The 25,991-nt window shown below is 48.4% G+C and overlaps 3 protein-coding genes across 5 annotated transcripts in view; all 3 read right to left on the bottom strand.

The window, feature by feature from the left end:
• On the bottom strand, positions 1–9,789 carry PCYOX1L (prenylcysteine oxidase 1 like). The gene is made up of 6 exons (XM_002710300.5): positions 9,600–9,789; positions 5,701–5,907; positions 4,483–4,657; positions 3,235–3,446; positions 1,974–2,114; positions 1–1,559 (listed from the first exon to the last, which is right to left on the bottom strand). The coding sequence occupies exons 1-6, from the start codon at positions 9,685–9,687 to the stop codon at positions 898–900; spliced, it is 1,485 nt and encodes a 494-aa protein (XP_002710346.1). The 5' UTR covers positions 9,688–9,789; the 3' UTR covers positions 1–897.
• A 2,347-nt stretch (positions 9,790–12,136) lies between these two features.
• On the bottom strand, positions 12,137–20,554 carry GRPEL2 (GrpE like 2, mitochondrial). 2 transcript variants are annotated; one of them, XM_002710299.5, is made up of 4 exons: positions 19,841–20,554; positions 17,878–18,031; positions 16,459–16,540; positions 12,137–15,655 (listed from the first exon to the last, which is right to left on the bottom strand). In XM_002710299.5, the coding sequence occupies exons 1-4, from the start codon at positions 19,915–19,917 to the stop codon at positions 15,291–15,293; spliced, it is 678 nt and encodes a 225-aa protein (XP_002710345.1). In that variant the 5' UTR covers positions 19,918–20,554; the 3' UTR covers positions 12,137–15,290. The 2 variants fall into 2 exon arrangements, with proteins under 2 accessions (XP_002710345.1, XP_051699462.1); XM_051843502.2 differs by lacking the exon at positions 19,841–20,554 and adding an exon at positions 18,471–19,338.
• A 3,018-nt stretch (positions 20,555–23,572) lies between these two features.
• The window catches only part of AFAP1L1 (actin filament associated protein 1 like 1), a 66,087-nt gene continuing 63,668 nt past the window's right edge, over positions 23,573–25,991 (bottom strand). For both annotated transcript variants that reach the window (XM_008255226.4, XM_017341176.3), the window contains one exon: positions 23,573–24,735. In XM_008255226.4, the coding sequence (XP_008253448.2) occupies positions 24,712–24,735 (24 nt within the window). In that variant the 3' untranslated portion in view covers positions 23,573–24,711. The remainder of the gene's footprint in view (positions 24,736–25,991) is intronic.

The raw sequence follows: 25,991 nt of genomic DNA, 5'->3' as shown, positions 1-25,991 counted from the left end.
TTCATTTTCTAAAATTATTTATTTCTAAAGATTTATAGAAAAAAAACAAAGCAAAGCATAATCTGCCTCTCTTTCCAAGTGCGCGTCAGAAGAGTGGGTACCAGGTTGACCTTTGAGGAATTCCACTCCAGCACCTGGTCTTCTGTTCTTCTGTGGGGGCTGGGGGGTGACTGCTGTCCATCATTTGGGGACTTGTCTTCCTCGCAAGGCAGGTCCATCCTCAACCCGTGCATGAAGAACAGAATGGTCAGTTCCTCCAGGCACCAAGCAAAACTTCCCTCTTCCCACTGGCTTCCAGGAAGCTCAGAGCACATCGAGGGCTCCACTGGGGTAAACATGTCTTCCTTAGGTCCTCCCAGTCGTGTCCCCTGATACACAGTGTTGTTGAGAGGCTTGGAGATGGCGTTAAGTAAGTTCTGAACTAGGTTCTTACAGCTCGTGGCCTGCAGTAAGTGAGGGCTGTTATCACTTCTTAGGTTTTCTCATCTTCCCTGTATTTGTAGCCATCTAGTTTGTTTTAGATGCCTCAAACAACTGTCCACTTTGGGAGCAGGAAGTGGGAAACAGACTCAGTCCTCCCTGCCTTATAGTCCCTCCTATCACCATCCTAGTTCCTAGTCAGAAACCAAGTCACAGGCAGCTTGAGAAGGTGGACTTTTTACTTCCTCTTAAAAAAAAAAATAAATATACTGGCTTGAGTTTTCTTTCCATTTCTGATTCTCCTCCTTAAAAAAGAAAGAAGCATCTGGTGTGAGAATCCACAAGACAGACAGACAGCTGGCCACCTGGACCCACACCGTATGGAAGAGGGCAAGCATGGCTTGGTGGCCCCAGACTGATGTGGGGCGTGAGCCATGTCCATTAGGGGACGAAGTTCTCAGGCTCTGCTTGGAGCCCTCACAGTTCAGTCTTGACCTTGTGCATCAAATCCCTTTGGTCAATCTTATCCAGGTCCCGGTACCAGCGGTTGTAAGCCAGCAAGGCCACGTTCTTGGCGGCTACAGCCATCGCCTCCACGGAGCTGGCTGCCCACTCCAGGGCATTGAGGTAGAAGAGTTGGTCATGGAGTGTGAACCTTGGGAGGGTGGTGCGGGAGCCGTACAGCGGGTGGGCCTGCCACTCCGCTGTCTGCACTGAGTAATAGGAACGGAAGAGGGTCTTCAGTTGGGTCCGAAAGAGGGGCTTGGGGGACTGGACTCGCCAAACAGCTGCTTCCTGAGGCTGCTTCCGCCGGAAGCTGGCAGAGATGTTGACGGGACAGATGTTGTCCAGAGTGCAGAAGAAGTTGGGGAAATCTGTGGTGAGGATGTTGGCGAAGGGGAAAAGCTTAGGGTCAGGGAAGCCAAAGTAGGAAGAGTTGAGGTAGCCATGCACCAAAGAAACAACAGTGGGCTGGAAAGACCCCTGCACGTCAGCGATGGGTGGGTTGAAGCCTTCAAAGGTGAAGTTGCTACTGCTGCTGTCCAGGTGCAGGGGGGTAGCGATGACGACAATGTCGTAGAAGTCAGAGCCACTGCCCATCTCATTCTCATACCCCACCTGATACAGGGCTCTTCCTTCTGGAAGGAGAAAAAGCACAAAAAAGGCAACTTATTCCTTGGCTTCTATCTGATCTTCCATCTGGGGCCTGGTATTGGAGATACAAAACGACCCAGGAGCCTAGAGTGCTGGTGGGCTGTCCAGAGGACAGGTCATGGTCTCTCCACGCTGGTGTGGCCAGAGGGTGAGCACTGGACTGGACACGTTCTTACTCTCATTCTGCCACTGGGGGAGCCTGAGAAAGGCTGTAGCTCCAAGTCCTCATTGGTCATTGGATCAGAGAGGCTTGATGAAGAGTAAGCTTTCTGGGACTGATATTTGCTCAGGACAATAGCGCCCTCTAGTGTCACTACAAAAGGCTGGGGCTTCCCATTTCTGTATAGGAAAGGAGGGCCTAGCTAAGAATAGCCATGCCTTGGGCTCTGTCCACTCACCTGTACTGTGCAGGGTCACAGAAGTCACTGTGGCATGGATCACGTTGGCCTTGGTGAGCTTCAGCAAACCAGAACAAACCAGCTTGTTGCCTCCTTCTACAGACCACAGGCTGCCTTGGGCCCCTGCTAGCGCCATGGCTCCTGGGCAAAGCAGGAAGGGTGGCCGTGAGCTCTCAGAACCACTGGGCAGGGGCTGGAGGGTACAGCACTATTCTACCTGGGCCTCTCAACCACGGGCACCGGGAGACAACGTGCAAACAAGCACGACTGAACGTTCATGACACTGTGAGGTGAGCGCATCGTGCCCAGTGGGAGGGCCAGCTTCCAAGGAGAACACGCTGTAGGATGCTGTTTGTGTAGGGTAGGCAAATCCCCGGAGGCAGAAAGTAGATCTGTGTTTGTCTAGGGCTGCAAGGCTGGAGGCACTGGGGAGGTGACTGCTAAAAGCTGTGGGGTTTCTTTTTGGGGTGATGGAAATGTTATAAAATTGTGATGACAGCTGCACAACTCTGTGCAGACAAATACACTGAAAACCACTGAATCGAATACTTTAAAGGGGTGAACTACAGGGTGTGGAAATGACATCTTAATGCAAAAATGCCAAGAAGGATACACATGAGGTACTGTAGGACTGAGCAGGGAAGTCACATGAGGGGATACTGAGGCAGGCCCTGAAGGCTGGGAAGGAGCCCACTGTGTCAAGAGCCAGAGGAAGAGTAACCTGGGCACGCTGAAGGCATTCACAAATACAAACCTTTTCATTTATTCAACAAACATGTGCTGAGTGTTTGGTGTGGCCCGGGCGCTGTTCTGAGTGTTGGGAATCCCGCCCTTGGGAAGCCTATATTCTCCACTCTCATGGCCAGTGCTGGAGGATGGTGGACCAGGCACAAACCACTCATGGTGGGGAGCCGGGAAGATGAGGTGCTCCAACAGAGGAGTACCTAGGGGTCAGGGACCCCCACACGGCTGTTCTCAACTCCAATGCTGACACACATGTAAGGGACTGTTAGACAGCCAGCAGTGGTAGAGACACACTGGCCCTTTGAGCCAAGCTTGGCTTCCACCATCTGTGAAGTGGGCGGAATACCATCTCCTGCCAGCTTGCAGGACCAACACCAGCATTAAATGAGAATGGAGCATCAAGGTACCCGGGAACTGTAACAAGGTGGCTCAACCTGCGATTACGGCAGGGACCCTGGCCGTTCTGGGCAGCGTGGCAGGGGAAGGGCAGTGGACAGGCTGAGGGCTAAACACTCACCTGCAAAAGCTGGCATCGCTGCCGACTGGCCATAGCTGGCCCGCAGGACGGCGGAGACGACATCGTCGATAAAGCGCTGCGTGACACCCACCTGAAGCAGGGACTCGGCCACGGAGCGCTGGGTCATGTTGACGAAGGCAGACTCCCCGAGCGAGTAGAGCAGCTCCTCCACGCCTGAGAAGGCATAGCCGTGCGCCTGGTACTTATAGATCCTAGGAGGCACACAGAGTGGAGTCCTTGTGCGGGGCGGCTTTGGGCCCGACAGCCAGGTACCGCATCCCTGTACCCAGGAGGCCTGCCTGGACCCGCCACCTCCTCTACCTACCGAGGGGTGGCAAGGAGGCCAGTTACGCTCTGCTTGGTCTAGTCTCTGGATAGCAAAGGGGTAAGGGCAAGTCTGCTAGAAACCCAGTGCACCGGCTTCACAGCACAGCTCTGCTCAGGGACAGCTGCACCACCTTTCTGAGCTTCTCCCTGCCTGAGCCTGTGGTCCACAGCCCCTTTTCACCCAGCTCAGACTGCCAGGCAGTGTGCCAGGGCCCACGCTTGCTGACACATCTCCTTCTCCAGCAGCTCTGGCTCTGCTGTAGCTCCTAGGACCACGCTGAAGCTGATGACAGCCGTCTAATGCCAGCACTGTCACCGGCTCTGCTGGCCCAGCCTGTCCTCTTGACCTCTCAGGACTCCTGTTTATTCCCGACCTCTCATCTTGTCCCTCCACTGCTGAGCCAACCTTAGGGACTAGCAGGGACTAGAACCCCTGCTGACTGATTGTGCACTGGCTGCATCCTGGGGCTGCTCTGCAAACATTGTGTTTGCTTTGTGGTGGGACACTGGATGGTGGTGTCTAGGAAGCCAAGCATTTGAGTCCCAGTCCCCACAGGGCTGCAGCAGGGTGCTGGATGCCTCCTTTAAAAGGGTCCTTGCTCTTCAGGTCACCCCACTCCCCAGTGCACCCTGTTTTCTTCCACCTGCACTTATCCATATCCCATTGCAGCCCTTGTAGGTGACTGAGATGCCAACCCATGCATTTATCAACTTGGCAGAGGGAGGGAGGGAGGATGCATGCTAGTGTGCTAACATCAGAGAGACCATTTCTTCCCCAGGCAAGGCCATTCCTCATGCAGGGGGCTCGCTCTGAGCCTGCCCTGAATTATGTCCAGCAAGGACCTTCCCCTTTGTCACAACTTCCAGCCAAGCGGGTTCCTCCCCCTCCAAACCCCACCCCTGCAGCTCTGCCAGCCCTACCTCATGAACTTCTCCATGACCTCCTCCACCCACATCTGCAGTCTCAGGAAGCTGATGCCATAGCGCCACCAGAGGCGGAGCAGGTTCAGCAGGTACCAGTCGGTCTCCTCCAGCACGAAATGCTCCCCGCCGAAGATGGCGCTCCTGCCCACCACCTCGCGCCGGTGCCTCAGCCCTGTGGACATGGGAGTCCCTCAGGTCTTCTTCACAGGGTCCCCGGGAGACCTGACAGTGCCTCAGGCTTAGAGTCAGGGCTTTCCAAATGCAAACAGAATGTCTCCATGAAGGGTTCGCTCCGTTGTGCTGCTTTTTTATAAAGAGCAATCCACGTGCTGGGGAAATATTTGGCTTTCCTAGGCAATGGCATTCTACATGTTTCCCCACAGGAATCCACTTGCCACGTAAGAGGGAAATTCACGTGCTGGCCCAGAACGTCCAGGGGCTGACAGCCACAGGGCTGGCTCTCAGGGAACTGGTCACAGCTGCTTCCGGCCACCCGCGTGCTCCAGCTTACAAACACTCAGAGTGCCCTGATCGGCCCCTCACCCCCCTGCAGCCTAACTGCAGTCTGGGTCTTGAGACCGCTCTGCTGCTAGGCATCAAGTACTTCCTGAGTACGTGCACAGTGACTGACTGAAGCCCAGCTCCAGCTGGGTGGGCAGGGGGGTACTCTGAAGCTTTTGTGACAACAAGCAGTACTGTCAGGAAGAACCTGCACGCGCCCCTTTGTACATCTGCAAGACCACCTGGGAGGGCCCCTTCTGATTTCTGCATCAAATACTGTGTGTACGCGTGGTTTCGACAGGGGCTGCCAGGTTTGAGGTCCCACCTCCCTCGCTGCATGGTGTTAGCTGAGAAAATGTTCAGTTTTCAGAGCCTCAGTGTCCTTAGGAGGAGGCCCAACTCCCAGCTCGCAGGCAATGCCTGCTCCCTGAAGCTTGTGGACGTTTATAGGATCGCAGTTATTAAGAGGCAGCACATGGAAGGGGGAAGAGACTGGCCTGGGAGTCAAACCTGAGTTCTAATCCCGGCTCTGTAACTAACTCACTGTGTAACCTCAGGCAAGTTCCTTCCCCTCTCTGGTCTCAGCTGCTCCATCTGTAAAATGAGGAGATGAGGCTTCATGACCTTCCAGCCTCAACGATCCAATCCGGGCAGTCTGGGAAGGGCCTGATGGCTACTGCCGGTGGCCCCGGGGCCCCAGGACTGTGCACTCACCCAGGAGCTTGACGAAGTCCTGCATGTGCAGGCTCAGGGAGTGGAAGGAGGCGGCTCCGCTCTCGTAGTGCTGCTTGTTGACTGAGATGGTGGCCAGGCGGCCGCCCACGGTTCCCTTCTCATACACGTCGATCTGCACCCGGGGTCCGAAGTGCTGCTGGAGGAAATGGGCCACGGCAGAGCCCCCGATCCCGGCCCCAACCACCGCTGTCGACAGGTGCGGGAGGAGAGAGACAGAGCACGGGACTGAGTGAGATGCAGGCTACCCCTTCATGTCCTCCTGCCCCAGGGTTCCCCAGGCATTGGTTTCACAGGCATGTGCAGGAAATGTGCAGACGGAATTTTCTATGGAGCTATCAGGAATAAGCAAGGCCAACTCGAGAACTGCCATATCCATAACCTTCATTTCATAAAGGACACATGCACACCAAAAGAGCAGGAAAGAAATGCATAATTCAGGATGACCATTTAAAGACAGCAAATTTAGTTTTATACAACACTCACTACCTTATCCTTATTTTTCTAATTTCACTATGAATTGGTGAAAAATGGCTACTGACCGTTTCTGTTTGGTGGGTCAGTGTTTGGAAACCACTGCTTAACCCAGGGGTCAGCAAGCCACAGCCTCACAGGCCAAACCCAGGTAGATGCCTGTTCTTGCCAACACTATTTTCCTGGAACTGTCCTGCCCTTTCTTTTCTTTATTGTCTGTGGCTGCTTTCGTGCGAGGCAGAGCTGGTCAGTTGCAACAGGGGCTGCCTAAAATCTCTACTCTCTGGCCACTTACAGAAAACCTCGGTCGATCACTGGTCTAAGTCTAGCCTACCACCGGCCACTTAAATCACCACTGTCTGTGCTTGCCAAGACTGGAATGCACGCTTTGACATGCTGCCCGTCACCTGGTGAGGCATCTGACTCCAGTTTGCACTCCTGTGACCAAGTTCCAGATGGCCAAGATCTTTTTGGGTCTTATCAGCCCCTGTCTTTACTACACCTCCTGCCTTCCTGGTATTTGCCAACTTGGCTTCCACACCGTCAGTCTTTTCCCAGGCACTGATAAGAAGGGGTCACGGGTGAGGGCATGGAAGTGTTTCCAGGAACCACTGTCTAGACAGAGACTAACCATTAAATTTCACTGTAGCTACTGACCTGGCACCAACCTACACACAGTGTCTGCCTACCCTGTCCCCGAAACGCCACTTTCCTCTCCTCTGACAGTGCAGTAACCCTATCCAACAAGAAAGTGAGATAAATCTGGTGCCACCTGTCCTCCTGGACCCAAACTGCACCCTCAGACCAACAGCTCTGTGAAGAAGCATCAGGCAAATCCTGAAGACTCCACATGGTCCTTGATGATCCGGCTTCCCCTCCACCTTCTGGCCTTGTGGAGCACATGCCCGTGTTCCCTCTCCTGTGGGGCCACCGCGGGGCTGCTGGGTCGGACACACTATTGCTGTGCCTCGCTGACTTCACCCTGTAGGTCACTTTCAGCTTGGCTTGAGTGACCCACCTGAGATGAGTCAGGCGTCCCTCCTGCCTGTTCCCATAAGCATATCCTTGCTTACCTGCGGCCGAGCCCTTGCCACAGTGTATTAAAGTGGCTTGTCTCAGGACAGAGAGAGAGCAAGGCCATTTGGTCCCCAGGTCCCAGCAAGTACCAGAGTACACGAAGTATGTGTTGAATCCTGGACAGATAAACCACTTCCTCTTCCTCAAGATTTACAAAGTTACTTCCCAAAGTGCCCTTAACCTTTTTCTGAAAACCTCTGCAGTCTCCTGGCTTTCATTTGCGGAGTCCCCCATGACCCGTTTTCCAAGAGAAGCAAAAGGCCAAGAAGCTGACCAAGGGCTACAGGGAAGCAGAAGACATCACTTCACTGCCAAACAGCTCATGCAACACAGCCGCCGACCATTCTTGGTGTATGAGAAGATGGCCTGGGCACACAGATGAATCAGACAGGCCTCTGTGGACAGAGCGACACACGCACCTGCGGCAAAACACAGCAGGATTCCAGGGGGTCCCAAGGCAAAAAGCAGTGAGTTCTGCCTCACGCAGGGTGGGAACACAGGCGTCACAGGACCCTGGCAGGCTAGGGGCTTTCCAGCCCGAGGCAATGTCTACTTGGCAGGGAGAAGAGCAAGGGTAGGGCAGTGATGTGGTGGGCCTAAAAGATCCACGTTTGATCCGAGAATCTGGCCATCCTAGCAGGAAGCCCCTTGTTCTCGTGGTGGGTAGAGTCCAAACCACCGAGGGCTGCACAGGTTTCTGTCCGAGTGCACAGTGAGGAGAGCTGAAGGGCAATGTGGCCGTGCTCTGGAAGGACTGGGGTGAGGCAGGCCAGCAAGCTCCACATGGCCAGAACAGATCTGCTGGGAGGCCCCGCCCTTCCCTACTCACCAGTGGGAAACGCCTGACCCTTCCCTCTCCTTCAGAGCCAGCTCAAACCCTTCCCCTCCAGCCCTTGAGATTCTTCTTCCTCCAGCCCCCCCAGACCCAAGCCGATTTCTGGCTTGCTTTAGTCTGTCTTGACCCTTGATGGCTTGGGCTGTGGTTTTCAAATCCAAGAAGCTTTTGGCACAGCTCTGGCATTCCTGCAAGATGGGCCAAAGCACTTCCACTAACTGGGATGCAGGAGGGCAGCCTAATGGGGCAGAGACTCTGTGTCCTTCCACACATTCCTGCCTGTGAGAATTCTATATGCAAGGGACCTGAAAATCCTGATGAGTCACAGAGAGTTAAGATGATCATAATTGTTAAGAAGGGTGGGGGGGAAAGGAGGGTGGTGGTCATTTGGCACAATGGCTTAAGTTGCCGCTGAAGTCGCCTGGTTTGCATCCCAGCTACTTGACTTCCCATTCATCTTCCTGCTAATGTCAACCCTGGGAGGTAGCAAATGGGACCCAGGCACTTGGGTGGTCCCTGCCGCCCATGTGGGCGACCCAGATGGAGTTCTGAGTCCCCTTCTCCCACCTGGCCCAGGCCTGGCTCTTGTGTTTCTCGGGGAGTGAACCAATGGAAGGTCTTGCTCTGTCTTTCAAATACAATGGTAAGTAAATAAACAAAAGCAAGTGTAAACAAAGATGAAACCCTGTCAATGATTGGCATGATGGATTCCATGAAGCATCCTGGTTTGTCTGGTTTATTTTTAAATGCATCAAAACGGACGACGATGCCAGGGATGGGCAGCAGGACATGTGGTGGGGACAGGACAAAGTAGGGAGAGTAGGGGTGAATGGCAGTCTAGAAGGTGGGTGCACAAATGATCACTGTAACATTCTCCCAGCTTTTCTGTACCTTAGAAAACGTTCAAAATCAAACATTGAAAAGCCACACAAGTAATACAAGTCATTCAGCAAGTCTGTCTGCAGCTGACCCACTGGTCTTTCTCCTTGAAGGCGTCCTATGTTCCCAGGGGTTCTGGCTTAGATGTGACTCCCAGGAAGCCCTGCCCCAGAGGCTGCCTGCATGCAGACTGCCTGGGACCGGGAGGTGGCTGCTCCACGCCTATCCCATACACGGCCCTCCACACACCTCTATGAACGCCAAGCCCAGCCCTGTCTGCCGTCATGAGGGCGCCCTGCAAGGAGCCAGGTCCACAGGCAGATGCTCGGTGACACTGGACCTTCTGGAGAGATCGGAGACCAGTCCCGCGCAGTGCTTTTTCCATCTCAGGTGGCCCACTCCACACGCCCATGCCACCCTCCGCATCGGCTCCTTACCTGTGCGGGCCCGGCCCTCGCCCAGTCCCCAGTCCCGCGCCTCGCCCTCGCCCCCGCCCCATTCCTCTCCCGAGCACCGCTCACTCGCCCAGCAGCTCTTCTCTGCCCCCAGCCAGCGGAGTCCCTTTTCCCGCCCAGCCCTCAGGGCTCAGGCCCCCACCCCTCGCGTCCTTCCGCACCGATTTTGCCGGGCGGGGCGTCTCCGCCTGCAGCGGTCGCGGCGAGCAGCGCGGCCAGCGCGGAGAGGAGCGGCCCAGCTTGGGCCATGGCGGGTGGCGTCCGGGACAGCGCGCGGGGGCTCGGCCGCTTGCGGGTTGGCGCTCGGCTCACCGCCCGCCCAGGCGCCCCACTGGCCGTTCCGCCTTCCAGCCTCTCTGGTCCCAGGCTTTTATTGGCTCAACGGCCGTCCTTCTCCAGGACGAGGCCCTCATTAGCTACATCTCTCTCGGGGCAGGCTCTCTCATTGGCAGCTTCCCCGGCCCGCCTCCTGAATACGGCTTCCTCATTGGCGGGCCGATCCTTGCTCGGGCGCAGGTGTGCGCGCCTCGGCGGCGCCTCAGCATCAGGACCAGGGCCCCAATGCAGTTAATGGTTGCATGGGAAGGAACAGAAGGCCAACTTCGGAGAGTTAGGAGCTCTGTAATATGCCTTCTCCGGGTTTCTCCGCTTCCGTTTTCGTAAAACAGGCAGAACAATGCCTGCTGAGCTTCCGAGTGGTTGTGACGGTCACGTGAGATAGGGGATGGGAGGCCGTTTTGCAGCGTCTGCACAAACTGGAAATTGCTGACCAAGCTTGCGGTCAGGGCGGCTACACGGCTGCCCTCTGCGTGTGCTGAAGCGAGCCCGCACGGTCTGGATACTGCTGCTATTTATATAGTTTACGTATCTGCCTTCCACTTCTTAAAAAACAAAAGGAGGAGGTCCCACCTGCTCTCTTGTCAGAAAGGAGAAAAGGCAAGGAGATAGGAGTTTCCATTTTCATTCTCTGAGAACAAGGGCAGCTCTGGTCTGTTTTACAACGCTGTACAACCCAGATTTCCTCTGGCAGAGGAACAGGTAGGGGCGAGTTTCAGGATAAATAAAGGAAGTCTTATTTATTCAATGAGATATGGATAAGAGAAGAAACGGAAGGGAAGGGTTTATAGCTGGGGCTCTAAGTTAGCTCTGTGAGTCTTCATAGGGCCAACATGGATGACTGCTAGAAAGGCGATAGATGACTAAGCTTCACAATCTTCAAAAAATATTTTGGGCAATATTTGTGTCAGGATGAAAAATCTTTTCAGTTCATTAGCAAAGACTCAATATTCCCCTATTGTCCTTTGTCAATGACTGTTCACTGATCACTTAATACCAAGGTCTCTTGTGTGTGACGTAATCTGATTCTTGTCATTTTCTGGTGGGACAGATCATATTTAAGATTCCTCTTTTTAAACTCTTGAATCTAGACTTGTTTTTTTCTTCTGTTAGGAAGTCCTTCCAACCCTAGCAGCCCAGAGACCATGTGTAAGCTCTCAAGGTTGTAAGGCAGATTCAAAAGAGCCCGTAAGTGGTGAGGCACACTTACGGTGGCACAGAGGTGCAAAGCAACTGGCAAGACTGGGAATGAGGTTGGGACACTGTATCAATTGTCTGTTGCTGTGTCACAAGCCATCTGACATAGGGCCTTTAAGTAACAATCTATTTATTTAGGCCATAGGCCCGGGTGCAATGAGATCAGCTCATGTGTTCCCTGTAGTTCATTTGGAACTGCTCCACTGAGGGTGGGAGAATCCTTTCAAGATGCCTCACTGGCAGGCAGAGGGTGCTGACCCAGCTGAAACCTCAAACCAGGGCTCTCAGCTCTATGACAGGCCACTTCAGCTTGCTCTTGAGGTGATGGTTAGGGCTCAAGACAGGAAGTGGGCCTGCCAGTTTTAACAGTTCTGAGTCCAGAAACTGTAGTGTCACTTCCACTGTATCCTATTAGACAAGAAATGCAAAAAAGCTCCAAGGACAGGCAAGAAAAACGGACATATGTCCTAACCCCCTATTTAAGTGTCAAGGAATTCTGAAACAGTTTTAAAATCTCTGCAAAGCATCAGACATGGACATTTGAATGGACAGGAATAAGAATATACTAACAAACATCAGGAATACGTGAAACAATGGATTATGGAGCCAGGTTGTGTAGACAAGACTTGAGCAATGATGAAAACGCAAGGCCAAATCTCAGAAAAGGCCAGCTCCAAAGGGCAATTCGGCCAGGAGGCTGAGTATAGGGAAGCCATCTGAGAAGCAGAGGTAAAAACAAAGCCCATCAAAACTTGGGAAGGACATGTGGAAGCTGAAGGTCAGATCAGGGCCACATTCAACAACATGGTTAGGAGATGGTCAAGAGCAGAACAGTGCAAGTATAGTAGTCAACACAGATAAAACAACTAGAATGAAAAGGCAAACACGAGAAAATAAGGCAATGCCAGAGAGGAAGGCAGAAACAAGACTCCAGATCTAAGAAATGCATAGGAATCAGAGAGAGAGAGAGAGGAGTCCAGGAGGTAGAAAAACAGCCAAGACTTCAATACTGAGGCAGAATATGGGACGCCTATACTGCAGCCACTTTGCTGCGCTGCTGTGAGATCTCAGGGTGCCTCCCCGAGCATCCACAGCATTCAGTGAGTGACCATAACATACCAATAATCAACATGAATGAGGAAGACAAAAGACTCAACACCCAGACTGCAGTTATTCCAATTTCAGTTTTATTAAAGTTGTTTCTGGATATTACATTTCATCCTTACATCACCAAATAACTTGTATCAACTTCAAACTGACTGATTCCTTTATGGCAATAAGGAAAGTCAGTAAAAGGTCTGTAGAATCCAAGTACTAAAACACCAACATCCCTCCTAGGTGAGCCACAGCTTCCTTATATACCACCTGCTAGACACTGTCTTCTTGTTTTGTCACCTCAAAATAATTAAGAGCACTAACACAATTTTCTTGTTCAATCTAAAAATGTATGTTCCTTGTGGTGGTTAATTAAAAACAAAACAACCATCCAACCAACCAGAAACCGGAAGGAAAAAAATTCACTGTGAATGATTAGCTTATATGTTTTTTAATAATCATCATTTAACTAGTCTTCCCCTTTCCTTAGACTTTAGGCAGCTACAAAAACACAGTACAATGTACATAACAAAAAAAGGATAAAAATAAATATGAGGGCCTACTGTAGTAGGCAAATGACATATTTCACTTAACCCTCACAGTATCATGAGAGAATTAAAAGCACTCTACAAATAAGGAAACAGGCTCAGAAGACTGAATGACTGGTGCCAGTCACACAGGTAAGTGAGCTGGGATCAGGTTCAAGTGTATGCTGACCACGCCTATGCTCTACTATGCTGCTCTGGCTCCCCCACAGCCCTTCCAGTTGACATTCTGTTGTAGCTTCACCCTCCAATTCTAAACTTAGACTTTTAACTCTGCAAAAGTACTGAATAATAAAAGAACCTAAAATGATTCTTAATCTACTTGCAAAAATAGAAGGTGGAATGGAGTAACAGAAAACACTTTAGGTAATCAGAACATTCCATATCTAAAATTATGGTTAATTCTAATTCACTGGTAATGATTGCTACTGTTCCAAAAACACACATGGGTAATTATAAAGGGCTTTTCCCCCCTGTTGTCACCATCTGTCAATCTCAAGGAATAAAGGCAAAACAAACAAACAAAAAAAATACAAGACAAATTCTTATTGTGAAATTTGATTGCTCATTCAAATTACAGTATGTACTTTGTGGAATGAAAAAAAAGATTCTGGTTTTATAATCTTACTACCAGTCTTTTGATTGCCTTTTAAGAGTATCTAAATGTGAAGATGGAGATGGTAGGGCTCACAAGGGCACGGCTTTATTATATAGGGCTAATGTGGTATCTTCGAATGGGGATATTGGGGCTCAGGACACACTATCCCAAATACTCTTAAAAAAAAAACCAGAATGTGGCACCCCAAAATATCCGTCTTTGGTATATTTAAAGCTGATAATTTTGACAAAAACTGGACACAGGTATCCAAAAAAGGAGGAAATTTATACCTATAAGGGAAACCTAAATTAGCATAAATAATAAATAGGAAGAGGATGGCTCCAGATAATCTGTATTAGACTTTAACTGGGTGATTTCCTCCATTCATTTCCTCCTCTCACCACCCTGCTCAGCCCCTGTTCCTGTCTGTAGTTCAGGATGCTGCAAGCTTCAACTGTGTGACCCTTCCTCAAGACTAATTCTCTGGAACTCTTGGGTATATATAATTAAACATGGAGTTTTCCTCTGTTAATCAGCCTTATGTCAATTTAATTAACATCTTAGCCAAAGAACCTAAAGTGTGGAAGGGTGCCATTTTTCACTTCACAGTGGAAGTTGATTTATATTATAGGTAACTAACTGAAGCCTAAACCTTTGCAATCTTAGCATCTAACAATTATCTACTGGGGACATATTTGGAAGTTCCTTAATATTAAATGATTGACATTAACATAGTTTCTTATTCAAATTCTCACTGAAATTTCATCACTAGTTTTTTTTTTTTTTTTTTTTTTACTTCAGGTCCAGTCCTAAAGACTATCATACGTTAGAAGCAGAAAGTATGAAATTAGATTAAGGCCTCTTTTAACATAAATACCCATGATTTCTAAAGTCTGACGTAGCATTCTTTCACTCATTTATTGGACAAATCCTTTACAGAATATGACTATAAGCAGGGTTGAAAAACAAACAAAAAATAAACACACAGGTCCATTAACTCTAGTATGTTAATACATAAAAAGGGAGCTAGGTGCTTACATAAATGTGACCTAAGATACGAAAGCTAGGAGTAAAGCTTGTCAGTGGAACAGAGGTAGTGATGTGTGAGTATCAAATCAAAAAATTCAGCATCACTAAATGAAATGAGAGGTTGTGGGAGCCCAACATTTTGGTCCTGCTCGCTTGCCCAATAATCTCATAAAGAATCAGAAGGCAAATCTGACAAAGGGGCAAATGAGTCATGGCTGGCAGAGCAACAAGCTGTAGGTAAACTGCCTATGTAGATCCATTTAGGTAATGACTTGTTGGTGCTACCTTAGTTTTCCTGGATTATATAGCTCAGGAGGCTGAAAATAATTTGAAGATAACTTGGAACAAATAAAGCACAAGGTTTCCTGGCCATCCTTGCTTGAAAGGGTCCTGGGTATCAGATTTCTTCCATGATCCCTGCCTCCCATGTCTGCCTGTGCCTTTAGCTCCTGCAAGTGGGAGTCAGAAAGGAGTGGGCTGGGACAATGATGTGAGCGTGAAAACATACCTGGCAGGGACTACAAGGATGAAGGATGACTGACAGGAAAATAATACAACAAAAAAGGGCAGGAAATCAAAAATCTGTATGTATGAGAATCAACCCAAATGATAAACTTACAATTATGAAGCTTTATCATCTAAGCACCCGCGTGTTCAACCAATCCCTAGTTTCCCTTTTCAAAAAAACACCAGCTGCTATACAATTTCCGTTACAGGGAACATTAGGAAAGAATGTTTAGTTGAAACTACAGTTATAAGGATTTTGGATTCAAAGTCATCAGAGTACCAATTTAAAAATAATTTTCGTAAACATATTCTGACAAAGGTTGTAGGAACACTTGTCACATTGTTCAAATGCCCAACGGCAAGACTTCTGATGAGACCGAACAGGTCGCATTAAATCAAAAGACTATCTGAGAAATAAAGCCAATATGACTAAATCCAAAACAGATCACATGAAGTACCTCATGTACAATACAAACCTAGTTTAATAAATAAGGAAACAAAGGTGGCTGCGCTCTGGGAGAACATGCAGTTCCTTGATGGCCCATTTATAGTCTTCTCTGAGACTCCACTGCCACTTCTACCTGGGCAAGTCTAATGGTGCGACCATGAAGTTTGTAGCCATCTTGTCTTACTAATGCCACCGTGCCAGGCTGCACCCCAACACCAGCTGGCACGTGACAGATGAGTTCATGCTCATGAGGGTCGTATTTATCACCGATGGGTGCCATCTTCTCCAGGCCATGCTTGGCAAACACACTTTTCAGCTTTGCTTCTAGGAGTGACAGCCCCCGAAAGACCTTCTCCAGAATGAGTGTCTGGTCCCCAGACTCTGTTTCTTCAGAAATGCACTCAGTAGTCTTCTCCAAAATGTCCGCCACCTCCACCAAGTCCTTACAGAAACTCTGGATTCCTACAGAGAAACCAGTTACTTTCATTGTTTGGGAGGAAAGCACTCTGCCCTTGGCAGTGGAGTTTAGGGAACACCTAGAGATTAAAGTGGTACATGTATATGAGGTACCACAGAAAGTGGGAAAGGGCCATACTTACTGGAGTTCATAATCAAGTACCACCAATCCACTTGACAAGTCTGTGTGGTTAGAACCCAATACTATATAATGCTATATACAAAAGGCTCAAAAATTTGCCCTTTTAAAATAACTATTTTTATTGCTTTCACCTTTAGCTTTGTGTACATGGTTAATCTTCCTGCCTATCTCATTGTGGTAAGGCATACATTTTCAACAGGGACAAGATAATAGTTTTTCATGGCGTATGGGGTGGGGGTGGGGGAGTATACTCTGCTATGGGATGTCCAGAGTGGCTTATTCTTGTGGACTGGCTAAATGGGAATAACAAAGTTAACACATATCCACAGACGAGGTAAGTTTCAACTGCCTACTATGAGGTTGCAGGAGATGGGCCACAAAACGGGTCTCATCTTTTACAGTCCCAAGAAGTATCACAAAAGCAAAGTAAACTTGGTTGCTGAGAATCCTGTTACTTCCAATTCTGCAACTTGATCTTCTTTTAAAGAAATCAGGATAAGGAATGTCATCATCAGAGATGTCTACAACATGATACGCAAAGTTTTGGATAGGGTGGTAAAGGGCAAGCAAGGGCTTGTTAATGTGGTGTTAATCCAGAAAGGGGGCGAAATGAGCATTTACAGTTTGCGAAACTGAAAGGCATTTTTATTGTGAATAGATCTCTTACCAAATATCTTGGCATCTTCCACACATCTCTGGGTCCGCCTCCTTATGTTTTCACAGTCAGCCACAGCTCTCTGGTATCTTATCTGAAGATCAAAAGCAAAGTCAAAAGGATGAGAAAACAAATACTTACTGATTTGCTTACTATACACATGTCACTCTTGTAGGTTTCTATAAAACAGAGGAGCTGGCTTTCTTTTTCCTATTCAGGCAACCTTGTCAACATTCTTTTATTGAACTGAACTCTAGGACAACCGAGCAATTTCAAAGCATGTCATCTATTTGGAGGTAGTTATTTTACCTCCTTTAGTCCTTTTCTTTTTCATTTCTGCAATTCCTGGTTCCTTCAACGCTCTTTTTTTTTAATATTTATTTATTTGAAAAGCAGAATTACAGAGAAGTAAAAGCAAAGAGAGAGAGTGGTCTTCCATCCGCTGGTTCACTCCTCAGATGACTGCAAAGGCCAGAGCTGCACCGATCCGAAGCCAGGAGCTTCTTCTGGGTCTCCCACGTGGGTTCAGGGGCCCAAGGACTTGGGCCATCTTCTACTGCTTTCCCATGCCACAGCAAAGAGACAGATCGGAAGTGGAGCAGCCGGGACTCAAACCTGCGCCCATATGGGTGCTGGCACTGCAGGTGGCAGCTTTACCTGCTATGCCACAGTGCCAGCCCCTCAACTGCTCTTATATGTTTTCCACCTTCCTTCCTACTCTGGGAGGACTTGCTTTGGCAAGGACTCCGGTTTCTCTAATTCCTCAGAGTGTATCTGTCAACCAAGGACTGGGTCCAATATGCTAGATGAAGTTTGAGTGGCAGAGTGCAACGTTCAGTGACCTCACTCACTCAACTACTATTTCTTTATGCCTACTACATGTCGAGCACTGTGTGTCCTTAGCCAGTGGTGTTTTTGAACTACTATTTTTTTTTTTTTGGCCTACCGTACCTAGCAAGAGAATGGAGGATGAAGAGTAAAGAACCAATTAGAGGAAATTTCATTTTAAAAATTGACCTGGGGCCAATTCTTTGGTGTAGTGGGTAAAGCTGCCACCTGCAGTGCCAGCATTCCATATGGTCGCCGGTTCGAGTCCTGGCTGCTCCACACCTATGATCCAGCTCTCCGCTATGGCCTGAGAAAGCCGTGGAAGATGGCCCAAGTCCTTGGGCCCCTGCATCCGCATGGGAGACCTGAAGGAAGCTCCTGGTTCCTGACTTCGGAACGGTGTTGCGGCCAATTGGGGAGTGAACCAGCGGATGGAAGACCTCTCTCTCTGTGTAACTCTTTCAAATAAAAAAAAAAAAAAAAAAAAAAAAAGAAATTGTATATAAGAAATACATGAAATTTAAAAAAAAATTGACCTAAGGAATGTTTGGCTATTTAAATCAGAGAGAGATGTGAAGAACAGTTAATATAAAATCTACTCACTGTTAAATCCTGGACTTCCTTTTCCAGTTTCACAGCTTTTAGCCTTAGGGCTCGTTCAGTAAGAGATGGCCCAAGCTCATCTGGAGGGTCCTCGGAACTGCAGTCCTCACCAGCAGTTCTCTGGGTGGCAGTGCTGAATGGGGGCAGCCATCCTCTGAGGGAGGAGAGAGGTGGCACGGCATGAAAAACTGCCTTCATCAACAACCGAAAAGTCCACCCAGTTTACAGACTGCAAAGTTTTCCAGGTTGAATCTGCTAACAAAGTGTTTTCAGACACAGTAACCACTGAACACTTAGGAACTTCTTATCAAATAACAGAATTCGTTTTACCCAGATTCGTTTCACAACAAGCACTACTGTCACCTCTATTTTACAGCTGAGAAGAGGGACACTGAGAGATGGTTTGCTCAAAATCACACAGCTGGTACTGTATAGAGCCAGGATACTGAGCACCAGGCACTGCAAACACTCAGAAATGGGTCCACTTAAGTCAGCAAAGAGGAAATCGAGTGCCAATACCCAGACCCACAAAGGCTTATCAGAGGCAGGAATTCAAATACACAAAGTCAGAGAGTTCTGGTTTCACTTTTCACCTCATACACTGGAAAATGTTCAGTCCAATAAAGGGACCTTATCAAACTGGAGTGTGGCTCAGAACGCTAAGCCTTCATTCACATAAGCTGTAAGGCTTTTGGGAGAGAAGCTGTAATTCCGAGTTGAGAACTCACCTATAAGGAAATATGTAAAATAAATCACTGAAATACTTAGAAACATCCTATCGTGGTTTGTGGTCCATCAACAGGTGACTAAAATAGGTCCTTGAACTCAGTTATTATGATCTGATGTCTTATTATATACTGGTTCCAAATTCTTAGTTCAGAAAATAGGGCCTTCCTAAATCTAGGGCAAATTATACTGGGTGAAATCTCTCCTCCCTAAAAATCCACACTTACACTATTTAAATCTGGTCAAATAACTTCTTCTCAGGACCAACTTCAAGGGTTTGAAAATGGTCAGAGTTCAGAGGGTGAAGGAGGAGAGAACTGGGACAGATCCCGATTGCTGCTGCCTCACAACTGGAGTGGGGGGAAATCTTCATCAGAACCAACAGTTTTCTGTCTGGTCACTTCCTCGCTTCACCAACAAACTGCCAAAAAAGGCTTGGAAGCCCAAACAAGCAAAAACCCTGAAACCTTGAATCAACCTCTACCCAGGTGCCAGGGCGTGGTACTGGGTCAGGCGACAAATAGTTACACACATTTCCAGGACTCCTCCACAGCGTAATTGACAGCTCAGAGGGCCAACCCTACCCGTATTCCGCCATACATTTTCTTTCCCAGGAATGGTCTCCCGGAAAACAGCAATTAACATCGTCGCAGAAATTCCAGAGCCCTGATAGGTTTCCAGCCCGGGTTCTAGCACTTGCCGATTAAGTTTAGAAAAGTAACTCATTTCTCCCCCCTCTAAATGACAGTTTCCTCAATTACTAAACGGCGATCACTAAAAAGAACCACCCATAGTTGTGGATGCTGATGGAAAAAGGCAGCTAGTGGAACTTCCGTCTCCCGAAGGAGGTATCAGGTCCAGCGCCCACCTTCTACCGACAGGTAGTGATGCCAGGAGACAGGGGAAGGGACTGGCCTAAGGTCACCCGGAGTCGGGACAGACCCGTATTCACTGCAGATGTTCCACACGGAGAGGAGGAGCAGCTAGAGGGGTGCACCCCGACTGATTCGATGGCTTTGCGTCTTCTCATTCTCCTCAGCCCGGGAACGAGGCGCACCTGTGGCCTCAGTTCCCCTCTCTGTCAAACCGGGCGTGAACACCCAGTCTTAGAGGCCGAGCGGCTTGGCGGGCTCTCTCGCCTGGGCTGCGATAACCCTCGCCTTCCAGCCCTCACCCATCCGCCACCTCGCTCATCCGGATAGCCCTCACATCCGCAACCCCCTCCCCACAAACTTACCTGTTCTCCCACGCGGCACTCGAGGTCAGGAGGCGCTGCACCCGCCGCCGGACCGCCCACAGCGACCGCGCGGCCATGTTCGCAATCCAGGAGGACCCGGGCAGCGCATGCGCGTTCGCTCCAAGTGAGGAGTAGCGCACCCTTGAAAACCACGCTTCCCGGCAGCCTTTGGGGGCTAGGACTTCCGGACAGGAACGCCACACTTCCGGTTGGCTATGCCCTTCGCTGTTCCCTAGCCTGTGTTCCTGACTGAACGCAACAGTTCCGGTTCTCAGTAAGTTGGGCGAGACCGGTCTTTGACTTCACTGCGGCTGGGTCCGAAGCACGGGATTCGCGGCAAAGAAAGCGGAAGCGTCTGTGCCCTCATGGAGTTCACATGCAGTTATGTCATAAAAACGCGATAGAAAGTAAAAGTAGGACCCGTGCTCAAAACTGAGGGGTACCGTGCAGCCGAAGTCTAGAATAGAAATACGGCCGAGTGTGCCAGGAGTTTCCAAAGGAAGTGAAATTGAGTGGAGAACTGAAGAACGGATAGTGGTTCAGGAAGGGGGAGACGTCATCTGCAAAGGTCCTAGGAAGGAAATACAGGGAAGGGGGCGTAGTGACTGAAGACCAGTGGTCAGGCAGCCCTAGGTCACGTGAGCCATTGAGACGTTGCACCCTGAAACCCTGTGCCCGCGCAACTCCTGCCTCTTCTCCAATGCCTTTATTCCCGACGGAACTTTTCAAATGATGCGTATTGTCTGACTTCCCCGGTCTGAGACACAAGCTCCGTTATGACAGGAATATTTTCCTTCCTTCCCTAGTGTGAGTGTTCAAAATTTGTTTTGCTGGATGACTTTATAGTCTTACTCTGATGGCAGTGTAAACATGTGACAACGCCTTTACACATTTAAGAGGCCCCCTTTTTTTTTCTTTACAGGCAGAGTGGACAGTGAGAGAGAGAGACAGAGAGAAAGGTCTTCCTTTTGCCGTTGGTTCACCCTCCAATGGCCGCCGCAGCCGGAGCACCGCGCTGATCCAAAGGCAGGAGCCAGGTGCTTCTCCTGGTCTCCCATGCGGGTGCAGGGCCCAAGCACTTGGACCATCCTCCACTGCACTCCTGGGCCACAGCAGAGAGCTGGCCTGGAAAAGGGGCAACCGGGACAGAATCCGGCGCCCCGACCGGGACTAGAACCTGGTGTGCCGGCGCCGCTAGGTGGAGGATTAGCCGCTAGGTGGAGGATTAGCCTAGTGAGCCGCGGCGCTGGCCTTAAGAGGCCCTTTGGTGTATGTAAAATGCAGGGTAAAGAAAACAGGTAAAACAGGCTATTGTAAATAGTCCAGGCAAGAGAGGCTGTGTTCTGTCCTGGGATCACCTCGACAGAATCCTTTGTAAGCACCCTCTGTGTAGAGTAGCTGTGTCCAGCACTCTTAATTTCTTAGAATTTTATTTTGTTTCTGTAACTGCAGTGTGAACTTGGCGAGGAATCTGCCTTGTTCACAGCTGATTTCTGACATCTAGGATAGCAGGTGCTCAATAAATACTTATTGAGTGAATTAAGTTGAATGTGTGAAGACAGGAAGATGTGGAAGAATTTTGGAAATCTAGAATATAAAGTTGAGATGATTTTGAGGACTGGTAAATTGAGGACTGGGGCTTTTGGAGTTGCTGGTTTAACCACTGGGTAGCCCCTAAAGGTTAATTTTTTTTTCTAAAATAAAGAATGGAGGGCCGGCGCCGCGGCTCACTAGGCTAATCCTCCGCCTTGCAGCGCCGGCACACCGCGTTCTAGTCCCGGTTGGGGCGCCTGATTCTTTCCCGGTTGCCCCTCTTCCAGGCCAGCTCTCTGCTGTGGCCAGGGAGTGCAGTGGAGGATGGCCCAGGTGCTTGGGCCCTGCACCCCATGGGAGACCAGGAAAAGCACCTGGCTCCTGGCTCCTGCCATCGGATCAGTGCGGTGCGCCAGCCGCAGCGCGCCGGCCGCGGCGGCCATTGGAGGGTGAACCAACGGCAAAGGAAGACCTTTCTCTCTGTCTCTCTCTCACTGTCCACTCTGCCTGTCAAAAAAAAAAAAAAAAAGAATGGAAAGTATTCCTTAAGCATCTCAATTTTTAACATAACATGACTTACTTGTAGTCTAGAAATTTGGGTTAGATTTTGTCTCTCATAGCGAGTTCCATGATGGCAGAGCTGCAGTCTCTTGTATCTTTATGTCCCCACTTAAGGCCCAAATCAAATATGTCATAACTAATACTCTTTGGTTTTTTTGGCTTCATGAGAAGAGTAGCATGGTTTTAGGAGATCTCCTTTTACATATAACAAAACAGAGCTGAGGATCCAGTGACAGGAAAATTCTGATCCAACAGTTGGCAGTGTTGGGAAAGATGGAGCTAAAATTCTACATCAGATCCATGGCATGTATTTAAAAAACAAACAAACAAGGCATTTCAATAGGCAGGAACAAGAACTGGTATCTGTGCCTTAACCATTTTGCTTACAATTCTCTTAGCTGCTCAACTTACACCAAGAGTGCTGCATATATGCATCCATTTATTAAATGCTAATATGCTTCTGAATGCCATAGTGTAAGGGGAGGGCAATGTATGGATGAAATAGAGCTTTTGAATTAAGAGTAAGGGTTTGTGCTAGCTATACCACTTCCTGACTGTGTGAGTTTGGACAAGTTACTTATCCGCTCTGCACTTCCTTTTCCTGAACTGTGAAAACTGGGTTAATGTTACCTATTTCACAGGGTTTTGGTGACGACTAAAGGAATAATGCCTGGAAAAGTGATTAGTTAGCACTGGCACTGGAATTTAAAGGCAAAAGGAGAAATGCAGAACTCCAAGAAGTAAACAGCAGAGCATTAAACCAAGTACAGGGTCATTAGTGTGAGGTCATGTGTGACTGCACGGGCCGCAAGCCTGTGAAGCCTGCCCTAGCTATCACAGTGCTTGATAACAGTGAGTGTGCAATAAATATTAATAGTTACTAAGGGTCCATTCTCACAGAGTCCAAGAAACACTTAATCCCGAAATAACCACATGAGAAAGACAGACACCGGGGACATGGTTGGAGTGTTGGGTGCCATTCCAAGGTCACATATTTAAAAAAAAAGAATACTGACAATTCAGAGTATGTGAGCTCCTCTGACACTGGAGACACTGAGGTGGAACTGGGATGAGACCTATCAGTTATAACTGGGTCGCCTTCAGCTGTTGGTGGCTGTACTTACTACGTGTCAGTCATTTCATCCTTGATGGGAAGAACTCAGGCTTTTGAGTCAGACATTCTCATCCAGCTGATAATGAGAACCACCGTGACTGAGCATTTCCCATTTCTCAGCTGCTTCGCAGGCATTATCTCATTAAATCTCCCGACATTCTTGGTAAGAAAGTACAGTTGTTAACCCCATCTTCACATATAAGGAAAGTAGGGATCAGGGAGGTTAAGTCTTTGACATTCTCAAGCTCACCTAGCTGATCAGTGGCCAGGCTGGCATGACTCAAATCTAGTCCTATCTGGATCTGGGTCATAAACCCTACATTTCGTGCTCTTACTGATCTTTTGAGTGAGTTTGATCAGGTTAATTTTCCTGTGCTGGTCTCCAGTTACACAGATGGTGGTAAAGTTTGGATGAGGCTAAGGTATGTAAAACCTTAGGTGGGGTAAGATCTGTAAAGCCTCTAGCAAAGTATCCAGGGATTATTCTGGAATTTCCTTTCTCCTCCTTCAAATAACCCCTGAGCTCCTAAATAGTCATACCTTTATTGGTGGAAAATGTGTTAAAGTTAGACCTATAAAGTTCCGACAGAGTTGAGACAGTAGTGAGAGGCAAATTAAGGACACTGTCCAGGGCTCAAGGTCCTTGCTTCCCCCTTTGGAAATATCAAGTTCATAAAGGATTAGCACCCTTGAGGCAGAAATAAGCCATCATCCTCTTGATTTTCCTGGTAGTTTTACTTTACAGTAGATATGGAAGGGTAGACTAGTGGGCCTCCAGGTTCTAAGATGAGGACTTCGTGAGTATAAAAACACTGTCTTCTGGATTTTTAACCATAGCACCAGGAGCCTCCGTGTGATTTAAAATAGGTAAAGTCCTTGATAGACTGCAAATGACCCCACCTTACAATGCCTGCAAAGTCCTGTGAACGTTAGAACTCCACATTCCTGTCTCTGAGTGTCGCTGTGAGCTTAAAGTATGTTAGCTTCTCAGCTTCTCTTTGCATTCTGCATACTCTGATCTCTGATTTTCAAACTCAGTTCTGGAAAAGATTCCAGTAGCTGCACTTAGCTTTAAGCAGATGAGGAATGACTGTAGAATTTGCATGTCCTCTGTGGCTTTTGTTCACTGCTTTGCAGACAGGGATAATGTTATTGACCTTTCAGCCCCTTTGCCTTGCCTGGAGGTTGTAAGCGAAGCCCAACACACATGCAGTTGGCACAGTGCTGTCAGAAGATCAAGTCTCTTCCTCTTTGCAGTGCATCACTGATGCTTCAGCATTGCCTTCCTTTGCCGTAAGGACTGGGAACTGGATACTGAGAGGGGATGCATTGGTTTATTCACAGGTGCTTTCATTTCTTCTTCAGAAGGGAAGGTAAAGGCATCTAAAAACTCTTTACAACTGTGTAGACTTCTGTCTCCTACCCCCCACCGAGTTCCATTCTCTGTAAAGTCATAAGGGTGCCCTCTATTTTCTTCTTCCCTTCTGGTTCTTCCCTCCCCATAATCCCATGAAATCATGCAAACAATGAAGGCTGGTCTTTTAGGGAGCCTGAAGAATAGGTCCCATTTCCAGTCTTCTCAGGGTGTCTCCTTGTGAAAAAGCATTTCTCCCATAGAAGGAAAAGCTGGTAATTCCTTTGGAATGAAATCTGCATCCTCTTTCTAGGTCTTCTTCATTTCCCATTCCTGAAGTAAAAGAGGACAAGATAAATCAGTCTGTTAGATATTCACTGTAACCTGTAGGATAAAAACGTGTCACTGTCTTAAATATATTGTGTTATATCTCCACTGGCCATGCTAGACAGCCTTGGATCCCAGTCCCATTCTCTCTATGTGGTCCTAAGTCACTTTTCCGTGCTGGTCTCTCTTGTCCCTTCATCTATTCTCAACATAGTAGCCAGAGTGGTCTTCTAAAAATGTAGTTCATACCCCAAAACCCCTTGCTCAAAAGTTTCCAACTACTTCCTATTATGTTAGAACAAAATCCACAGTTCCTGCAGTGGCCTGCAAGGCTTCAGAAAAAGGGTTGGCAAACTATGGCCTATTGGCCAAATCTGGCCTATCAACTGTTTTTTTTCTAACTCATCATAGAAGAATGTTTTTCCTATTTTTAAATGTTGGGAAAATATCAAAAGAATAGTATTTCATGACAAGTGAAAATTACATGAAATTCCAATATTTGTGTCTGTAAATAAAGTTTTATTGGGACACAGCCACGTCTAATTAGTTTATGTAGTGTCTGTGGCCACTTTTGTGCTACAGTGACAGAGTTCAGTGGACGTGAAACAGATCATATAGTCCACAAAGCCTAAACCATTTGCTGTCTAATTGTTTATAGAAAAAACTGGGTGACTCCTGGTCTGGATGATCTGGCTTCTAGTTGGTTGCCTCTTTGATTCTCCTGCTACACACCCTTTGTTCTCTTCACTGGAATCACCTATCTTCTTGATGTTACTCTAACCCTCAAACATGTTAAGGGAACCCACTCAGGGACTTGCTACTTGCTCTTTTCTCTGCCTGGATCGTCCTTTTCTTGGATTCCCACGTGGCTCACTTCCTGATACTCCCTCCATTCAGGTCTCTGCTTACTGTGTCACATCCTCAAAGTGGTCTTTGCTGTCACTTAGATAACAACAGTTACCACCACCCCCATCACCCATTCTTCCCTTGCCCTGCTTTGCATGTCTTGTCTTTCCTTTCCCTTTCTTCCTTTCTATTCCTTTTCCTTCCTTCCTTCCTCCCTCCCTTCCTGCCTGCCTGCCTTCCTTCCTTCCTTCCTCTTCTCTCTCTTTCATTTATTTATTTATTTCAAAGAGAGAGAGAGAGAGAGAGAGAGAGAGAGAGATCTTCCATCTGCTGTTTCACTCCCTGAATGGCTGCAACAGGTAGGGCTGGGCCAGGCTGAAGCTGGGAGCCAGGAGCTTCTTCCAGATCTCCCACAT

The sequence above is a fragment of the Oryctolagus cuniculus genome, chromosome 6, assembly GCF_964237555.1.
Source record: "Oryctolagus cuniculus chromosome 6, mOryCun1.1, whole genome shotgun sequence".
In the NCBI taxonomy this organism is placed as follows: domain Eukaryota; kingdom Metazoa; phylum Chordata; class Mammalia; order Lagomorpha; family Leporidae; genus Oryctolagus; species Oryctolagus cuniculus.
The sequence above is the reverse complement of the archived record's forward strand: the minus strand, read 5'-3'. Positions and strand labels throughout refer to the sequence as shown.

Excerpts from the sequence above, each read along its gene's own strand:
- GRPEL2 (XM_002710299.5), bottom strand. The coding sequence starts at position 19,917 with ATGGCCGCGCGGTCGCTGTGGGCGGTCCGGCGGCGGGTGCAGCGCCTC. Across the intron at positions 16,541-17,877 it reads AGGAAGTCCAGGATTTAACA|ATAAGATACCAGAGAGCTGT; the intron begins GTGAGTAGATTT and ends TTTGATCTTCAG. Across the intron at positions 15,656-16,458 it reads GGAAGATGCCAAGATATTTG|GAATCCAGAGTTTCTGTAAG; the intron begins GTAAGAGATCTA and ends GTTTCTCTGTAG.
- PCYOX1L (XM_002710300.5), bottom strand. The coding sequence starts at position 9,687 with ATGGCCCAAGCTGGGCCGCTCCTCTCCGCGCTGGCCGCGCTGCTCGCC. Across the intron at positions 5,908-9,599 it reads CGCCCCGCCCGGCAAAATCG|CGGTGGTTGGGGCCGGGATC; the intron begins GTGCGGAAGGAC and ends ACCTGTCGACAG. Across the intron at positions 4,658-5,700 it reads GGACTTCGTCAAGCTCCTGG|GGCTGAGGCACCGGCGCGAG; the intron begins GTGAGTGCACAG and ends CCATGTCCACAG.